General features: G+C 54.3%; 1 protein-coding gene across 5 annotated transcripts; it reads right to left on the reverse strand.

The window, feature by feature from the left end:
* Positions 1-937: 937 nt before the first annotated feature.
* Pnck (pregnancy up-regulated nonubiquitous CaM kinase) lies at positions 938-4,902 on the reverse strand. Of its 5 annotated transcripts, none has more exons than XM_008829531.1 (12): positions 4,840-4,902; positions 4,069-4,138; positions 3,607-3,738; positions 3,195-3,269; positions 2,960-3,098; positions 2,662-2,785; positions 2,381-2,456; positions 2,174-2,286; positions 2,004-2,082; positions 1,847-1,934; positions 1,605-1,749; positions 938-1,348 (listed from the first exon to the last, which is right to left on the reverse strand). In XM_008829531.1, exons 2-11 carry the CDS (start codon positions 4,134-4,136, stop codon positions 1,612-1,614), a joined length of 1,032 nt encoding a protein of 343 aa, XP_008827753.1. In that variant the 5' UTR covers positions 4,137-4,138; positions 4,840-4,902; the 3' UTR covers positions 938-1,348; positions 1,605-1,611. The 5 variants fall into 5 exon arrangements, with proteins under 5 accessions (XP_008827753.1, XP_008827754.1, XP_008827752.1 ...); XM_008829532.2 differs by lacking the exon at positions 4,840-4,902 and adding an exon at positions 4,577-4,705; XM_008829530.1 differs by lacking the exon at positions 4,840-4,902 and adding an exon at positions 4,511-4,569.
* Between the last annotated feature and the right edge of the window lie 3,731 nt (positions 4,903-8,633).

The following is an 8,633-nucleotide window of genomic DNA, read 5'->3' on the forward strand; positions in this document are numbered from 1 at the left end:
ATGGCCTGAGGTGACCATGAGAACAGAGGAGGAAGCTGCCCACGTACTTCCAGACCTGGCTCCAACACTGAAACCTTGTATGGCCTCTGCCCCAGAAACACACGTCAGCTTTGGCTTGGGCCTCACTGCCTCCCTTTGAGTCCCAAAATTCGATGACAGTTCTCTCTCACACACACACACCCCAATCAGGCTTCTATCATCCAGGCCACACAATGGGGTCTAACAGAGCAGAGAGAGAAGGATGACCTTCTCCATTAGAACTCTGTCTGGGGCCTACCCCTGAGTGGGGTGAGAGGGGCTGGAACCACTTGAACCAGAGGATAGGCCACAGATCTTCACACCAGAAGTCACTCATCAGCACTCCTGGGAGTTTCACCTGTCTTGTCAGTCCCAGGTCAACAGACCTGCAGCACACACTTTCACAGTCCTAGCATGGAAGAGGTGTGCAGACCCCTGGGGCCCTCTGGATAGAGAGAAGGTATGCACTAGAGTGCAGAGAAGGGAGAGAGTAGGAGAAGGCAGCAGCAGTAAACAAAACAGCTACCCCAAATTCTGGTCACACTCCACACAACCCCAAGGCCTTCCCAGCCCCGGGCATCTCCACAGCCTTAGGGACCTGGAGCATTGCTGCTGGGGGTGCCTGCCACCTCCTGACATCGTCCCCTGCTGGCAACCCAGGAGACCATGTTGGCAGCCATTTTCTCTCAGACCCAGGGCAGCCAAGCAGCTTCTTGCTGGCTGGCACTGCGGAGGACAGTAGAAAGAACTTCTTGGACAATCCGGAGCAATGTCATGATCCCAGCAAGGACAGGTGCAGGGGATAGAGCGGAAGACCCAGTGGCAAGTCCACGGGCAGTGCGCCTGCTTCCTTCAGGTCCTTTCCTGAGTTGACCCTCAACCCCACAACCACCCCCCACCCCCAGCTCAGCACCAGGCAATTGCTCTGTCCGTCTTTATTGGTTGGCATGGGGGGGGGAACCAAAGGGGGCTGGAGGGCCACAACACAAGCAGGACCACCCACAGTCAGCAAAGCACAGAACAGCCACGCGGGTGCATGTGTGCGTGCACAGTGCAGGAAGGATGCCCCCCGAGTCCGCCTGCCAATACCTCCTCAGCTTCCAGAGAGGATAGCAGGAACAGGGGAGGGGAGTCTCTACCCCAGGTGAGGGTAGAGCCTTGGGGACAGACTGGGGTACCCCCCTGCCCCAGCACCATGCACCACACCCACAGTCTCAAACTTTCCAGCAGAGGCCAGCCCAGGGGAGACAAGGAGTGGGAAAGGGGTCCAAAAGGGCCTGAGGGAAGAAAAGCTGGGGCGTCAGTCCACTTGGTCGTCCTTGGCATCCACCTGGAGTGGAGGAGAGGAGAAAGAAGTAGATGGAAAGGGGTGTCATGCGGTTTTCCTTTCTTAGAGGCTTCAGGGGACACAAACGCCCCCATCCCACCAGCTGTCCCCTCACCCAGCTTCTCTTCCCCTGGCACACTGCCCTCGGCACACTGCTTTCAACCCTCCAGACTCCACGTAGCTCCTGGCACACAGAGCATCACCACCCTCTAGGCTTCCCAAGAAGCCAGCTCCCAGAGGGTATGGGGTCCCCACACACCTGGGTGTCACCACTTGTGGGGCTGGCTAGTCCCGAGGCCTGGGTGGCTGTGACGGGTCATACCCAGCCGGGAGGTCTCCTCACCCTCTGGGCTCTGCCCCAGTTTACGGATGTGGCGCAGGAACGAGGTGGCATTGAATGCTCGCTGTGGGAAGAAAGTGAGGTTAGGCCAAGTCAGGCCCAGCATCATGACCTGTTCCAAGGACTTCAGTGGCCACACCTTGAAGCAAAGGCATGCACACCTTCCAGTGGGTCCGGGCAAAATTCTTCTGGATCTGCTCACTGACAGAGCCCAGGATGTCTTTGTCCAAGGCCGCATCCCCAGAGATCCTAGAGGAAGGTTGAGAGTCAGTGCATGTCTCTTCAGCCCCTATGCTACCTGCCAGTCATCCCACTCACCAAAGATGTTGTAAGGCCTGTTGGCAGGTGAACCTCTTCTGAGGGTCGCGCTCCAGAAGGTGTCGGATGAAGTCTTTGGCTGGAGCAGGGGACAAGGTCAGTTTACACAGTCTGTGGGAGCCCTTTGCCACTCCCCAGTACAGGGTTAGGACCCTAACCCTTGCACTCACCTGATTCTGAGATGTCATCCCAAAAAGGAGAGTCAAACTCATAGCTGGCCCTCAGAATCTGGCTGAAGAGTTCAGGGTCGCTCTCATCGTAGAAGGGGGGGTACCCACACAGCCTGGCACCCACAGATGAATCACCCAGCTGTCCACCCCTCCCCAACCCAGCAGGGGCAGGCAGGTAGGAGTTGAGCCGTCCCAGCGGTCACTCACAGGATGTAGGAGATGACACCCAGGGCCCACACATCTACGGCCTTCCCGTAGGGTTTCTGCTCCAGGAGCTCTGGGGCTGGCGGCCAGAGGCAGACAGACAGACAGGCACGTCTGCACATGCACACACACATGTGCCCTTGAGGGCCACCTGGTGTATCTATTCAGCCCCAGGAGTAGACTGCCGCAGGCAGCAGCTGCCCTAGACTCTGGAGCCTTGGCATCCCCAGGGTCCCCGGCCCCCTCCAACCCTATGATGAGACTCAGAGCACTCTCCCTCTTACCCACATATCCTGGGGTCCCACAAGCTGTGCCTAGCATGTTGCCAGCTTGTATTTTGGACAGGCCAAAGTCAGAGACCATGATCTTGGAGTCTTCAAAGGGGGTAGCATAGAGGAGGTTTTCAGGCTGTTGACACATGGGGTCAGGGAAAAGACTGTATCAGTCCCAGAATTACTAGGGTACTGGGACAGGGTAGGACTCAGCACCGTCAAGTTCCACAGACCCTCATGGAAATGGATGCTGGGAAAGGAATAGGCCTGATGGGGTGGGAACAGGGGGTGTCACATCATGGCCAGGCACCTTAAGGTCCCGATGCACAATGCCCAGGCTGTGCAGGTAGGAGACAGCACCAAGGACCTGCCCCACGAGATGGCTGGCATCCTTCTCTGTGTAGGAGCCCCGCTCCATGATTCGGTCAAACAGCTCACCACCTGTCACCCTGGGGGAGGGGGCATGGCAGGAGATCAGCTGACCAAGGCATAGAGCCTGGGCTTTGCCCCCTCCTGTGAATCCCCCCCCCATCAGCCTTCCTCACAGCTCCATGGCCAAGTAGAGGTGGGAAGGGCTCTCATGGACATCCTCCAGAGCAACAATGTTGGGGTGGCTGATCCTGCAACAAGGAAAAATGGCTCCTTGTGGAAGGCTTCATCTGGAAGAACTGTCCTGAGCCCCTACCTTCTTTTCTGCCATCATTTCCTCCCCACTGTCTTCCACCCCTCCCCCCACTGTTCTGCTGCTAGCCCAGGCCTTCTGAAGAGCGCACACTTCTGAAGGCCATTTACAAAGCACAGATGGATAGAGTGCCTCTAATGTTGCCATGGAGACATGCAGACTCAAAGGGGAAGAGGCACAAGGCCTCCCTGCGGGTTGGCAGCCAGGCTTGGTAGAGTCCACAGACTCAGCCTGAGGCCACAGGGGTCTTAAGGTCCAAGGGCAGGTGGTCACACCTGCGAAGCACAGCGATCTCATTTTCCACTAGGGCCTCCTTGCCCCGCAGCGCTTTCTTGGGGATGCACTTGAGAGCCACAAGGTGTGCAGAGCCCCTCTCCTGGGCCAGCATCACCTCGGAGAAGGCACCCCTGCAGCACAGCCAGATGATGGGAGGCAAGAAGGGAGGGGGTGCCAGTGAGAGCAGGGGAGAGAACAGAAATGGGAGCCCCTTGGGTGAACCATACACTCTACCACACACACCTACAAGTGTGCACACGCAAATCCCCATGCCACGTCACACACTCACCAACGTTCACATACCACCTCCCACACAGACATCGACACCTCTCAAAAGTCACTCCCATGTTGACCTGTTAATACCATACACATCTTTCACATGCTCTTCACACATTTACTCACATGTGCACACCCCTCACATATGTAAGCGTTCCCTCCCACAGCCCAGGGTGCACACTCACGAGCCCAGCTTCTCTCGGATCTCATAGACACTGCTGATGTCCTCCGTCTGTTTCTTGAGCAGCAGCATGTCTGGAGGGGGTGGAGTGAGTCCCCTTGGCAACCTACAGCTCCCTCACCGGCCAAGCCAGATCGTACCCCCACTTGGAACCGAAAGACCCCAGTCGCCAGCCCAGCTACACGTCGCCCCTCCCCCCAGGGCCAAGGCCACACTCCAAGACAGCCGCCGTATGCGCGCCTCCCGCCCAAGTACGACACTACCAGTCCGTGCTCCCCCGACCCCTGCTCCAGCACCTAAATGGCCACCAACTAGGACACCCCCTTTCTGCCTCCGTACATTGACCCAGCACTATTGGCTGTTTTCCAGAAGGCTCTATGCACTTCCACCCTGGCTCATCCAGGCCCACCTCCATCCACAAGGCCCACGCCCCTCCCCCATCGGACCTGCCAACATGGCACAGCGCCACAGGCACGCACCACCGACTAGGCCACCAACCCGCCCGAATGCACCTGCGACCCAGCTCTCAGCCTCCTCTCGCGACCACAGCCACCCACGCGGTTGCCCAGCCGCTACCGGGCCACTGGCGCCTGGGAGAGGGGTGGGACTCAGCCGCCCGCGTCCCGCCCGAGCTGCGTGGGTCGCGTGCGTGCGGGCAGGGGGCGCACCGAGCGTGACAGGTGTGCACGGGGGCGTGCGGAGCTCCCTGGCCTAGACCCTGTACGCCCCCGCCCGTCCTCCAGTTCTCCCCCAGTCCCAAGCAGCAGGTGCGGACCTGGAGCGGATGCCACAGCGTCGCGTCGCGCAGCGGCTCCCGCGCCAAGCCCCCCGCCCGCACCCCGTCGGCCCCGCCCCCTCCGCGCGCGCCCCCGCCGGCCGCTGGCGGCCGAGCACGCGGTGGCCGAGCGGCCGCAAAGCTGCAGGGCGCCTTGTAAGGCAATTCCTGGTCTCTGGCCACCACTGCCTTGCTCCTTGGTTATGTTTGCTGGTTCCTGGAAGCCCCACTACCGTCCGGGCCCACCGAATGCCCCCAGGGCCTTTGCACCACCGGTGACTTCGTCTAGAACTACATCCATACTTGGTGTTACTGTCTAGCTTCCCAGTTCTCTTTTAATCGCCTGTCCACAAACCGGCCATCCAGACCATTTGGGGTACAGCAGCCTCCTTTTCCTAGACCCCACCGGCTTCTAGCAAGCCTGAAGCCACCACCCTAGCGGCCTCCGACTGCCTCTACCCTCACCTCCTGACCCTTCTGCTCAGTGAGGTCAGGTCGCCCCAGGCGCCACAACATGCCACTCCCTGCCAGAGTCTTTGCAGGGTCTGATGACTCTTTAGCCGCTCTTCTCCTCCCACTCCTCGGTCTTCAGCCGTGCGTGCACGGCCCCCTGGCTTTTGCATGCAATGACCCTCTGCCCAGATGTCTTCTCAGCTCAGCCCTCACCCCATTAATCGGTCTGGCATGCTGCCTCCTCACACAGGCCTCCCTTGCCTCTGCCTGCCAGTTTTCTAGGACATGACCCTGCCCCCTCTTCCGAACGCACATCATGGCAAATCACCTTTTGTCAGGTCTTCCTCACCAAAGCACACACTCCCAGAAAGTGTCTCTGTTAGCTGAGGTAAGGCACTCGGGGAACACTGAAGTCAGCCTTAACCCAACAATTAGCAACAATTAGAGGGCTCCCCTACACGGTTCCAACCACATCCAGTCCCATCATAGTTGGGGTGGAGGGCAAAGGAGGGACTACTGGCTGTCACAAGAGCACATCCAGATAAGCCTGTCACAAGGCCTCTGCCAAGTCACATGGACGAAGGCTATCTTGGTGGCTCTGGTCTTCAGAGCTCCTGCACATAGACCTGGCCCAGGAGCTGCTTCCGGTTCCCTGAAAGCGGGGCCCAATCCTGCCTGCTCAGGTGTCCTTGAAAGGAAAGGAGAGGGTGTGGCAGATAAGTGCTACTTTTGTAAAGATCCACGAGCCCCAGAATTTCTCACACTCTGATGTTGCTCTGCTTAAGACAAAGGAAGAGTCAGGATCAGAGCGTGATGGAAAACAATAAAATAAAATAATGGCTATTCTGAAAATGCGCCATTCCACAAATGTATCTCGCATGCTTGTGTCATGAGTGTGGTTTCTAATTGAAGACTGCCACTTGGACAGAGACAAGCAGGGATGCCTTGAAAGCACCAGATGTCAACTGGAGGCTCATCTCCTGAGTTGGAGATGGAGATGGTATCAGTAGATAAGGCAATTTTGTTTCTTTTGGAGTTTCAGATTTTCTTTTCAGTTGTTGTCCTTGGTATTTCTTTGTGTGTATCCTAGGCTGGTATCAAACTCACTATGAAGCAGAGAATGACCTAGAACTGATCTTCTTACCTGCACCTCTCCAGTGCTAAAGTTATAGGTGTTCACCCCCAGGCCCCATTTACACAATGCTGGAGGTAGAACCCACGGCTTTGTGTGTGCTAGAACAGGATTCGCTACTGACTGAGCTACATCCCCAGTCCTCATGGAGCAATTTTGTTACATCTGGCCTCATGTGAAAAATCAAATGCAGTCCTGGATACCTGAGAAGCTGGCAGCCCAAGGGTTCAAGAGCAGCTGGAGCAACATGCTGAGACCCCATTTATTAAAAAAAAAAAATATCAAAAGCTGGGTGTGGGTGCAGTCCTGCCATCCCAGCATTTGTGAAGTGGAGGCAGGAGGCTCCAGGTCAGCCTCAGTTATATGAGACCCTGTCTCAAAAAAGATGATATCCCAGTTTTTGTTTGATACCAGTATTTAGTAAGTATTTCACTTGCAACTGTTTAGACAGCCACTGAAATACTGTAGATGTCAACTTCAAAATACATGTGTGGGGTGAATGTCGGTGGTAGTAAATATAGAGCTAGCTTTCAGAATGCCTTACACAAAAATCAACCCAAGGGACTGGAGAGATGGCTCAACTGTTAAGAGCATGTGGGTGCTCCTGCAGAGGACCCAAGTTCAGTTCCCAGAACCCAAATCAGGCAGCTCACAACCACCTTCTTCTGGCCCTCTGGAGCACCTGTACTCACATGTGTTTCTCTCTCTCTCTCTCTCTCTCTCTCTCTCTCTCTCTCTCAAAAATCAACTCAAAATGAGTCATAGACCTAAATACAAAATGTCAAAGTATAAAACTTCAAGAAGAAAATAGAGAAGACAATCTGAGTTACTTTGGGGTTGATAATTTCTTAGATCAATCATGAAAATATGACCTGCGAACAAAGAAAATTATGTTGTACTGTAACAAAATTTAAAATGTGTACTCTGCAAACAGCACAAGTAAGAGAATGAGTCAGACTTGATGGTACACATCTGGTATCCCAGCTCTTGGAGAGTGAATGTAGGATGATGGAGAATTGGCATCCAGCCTCAGATACACAGTGAGATGGTGGGGAGATGCAGGGTGCATATCTAATAAAGGATTATTATCTGAGGTCAGTGGCTCAACAGTTAAGAGCAAGTACTGTTCTGAAAGACTGTGAAAGACCAGAGCTCAATTCCCAACACCCACATCAGGCTGCTCAGAAGTGCCTGTAATTCCAGCTCCAGGGAATCCAACACCCTGTTCTGGGCTCCACAGGCACCCACATGCCCATGCACAACCCCCCCCCATATACATAATTAAAAATAAATCTTTTCTTAAAGGACTTCTGGGGCTGGAGAGACAGCTCAGTAGTTAAGAATACTTACTGCTCTTGCAGAGGACCTGAGTTCAGCTCCCAGCACCCACATGGAGGCTCACATCCATTTGTAACTCTAGTTCCAGGGGATCCGACACCCTCTTGTGTCTCAGAGGGCACTAGGCATGCACGTGGCACACACACACACACACACACACACACACACATAGGCAGCCAAAACATTCAATTACATAAAATAATTTTTTTTACAGGGCCTCACTTTGTAGCCTTGGCTGGCCTGGAATTCACTATGTAGACCAGCCTGGCCTCCAACTCACAGAGATCTGCCTGCCTCTGCTACTGAGTACTGGGGTTAAAGGCATATGCCCAACTGAAACAAATATTTTTTTAAAGGACTATTATCCAAAATATGCAGAGAACTCAAATAGGAAAATGGACAACCCAATTTTTAAAATGGGCAAAAGATCTGAAAAGACAACTTGCCAAAGAAATGCAACAGGCAAATATGCATATAAAAAGTGTTTAACGCCATATCTCATTAGGGAATTGCAAATTCAAAACACAAGATGCTCTTAGACACCCCTTAGAATGACCAAAACCCAACACTGATAACACCTGAAGTGGCGGGATGTAGGGCAAGGCGACCTTCATCCACTGCAGGTGCAAAGAAAAACTGAAAGAGCCAGTTTGGAAGACAGTGTGGCAGGCTTTTGTTTCTGTCTTGTTCTAATATTTTATTATTTTTATTTCATGTGTATGAGTGTATTGCCTGAATGTATCCAAGTGTACCCATGTCATGCAATGCCCACGGAGGCAGGAGAGGGTGTCGGACCCCTGGAGCTGGAGTTACAGATGGTTATTACCTACCATGTGAGTGCTGGGAATAGAACCTCGGCAAGAACAGTCAG

Source organism: Nannospalax galili, unplaced genomic scaffold, assembly GCF_000622305.1.
Source record: "Nannospalax galili isolate Female #2095 unplaced genomic scaffold, S.galili_v1.0 scaffold513, whole genome shotgun sequence".
Taxonomy (NCBI): domain Eukaryota; kingdom Metazoa; phylum Chordata; class Mammalia; order Rodentia; family Spalacidae; genus Nannospalax; species Nannospalax galili.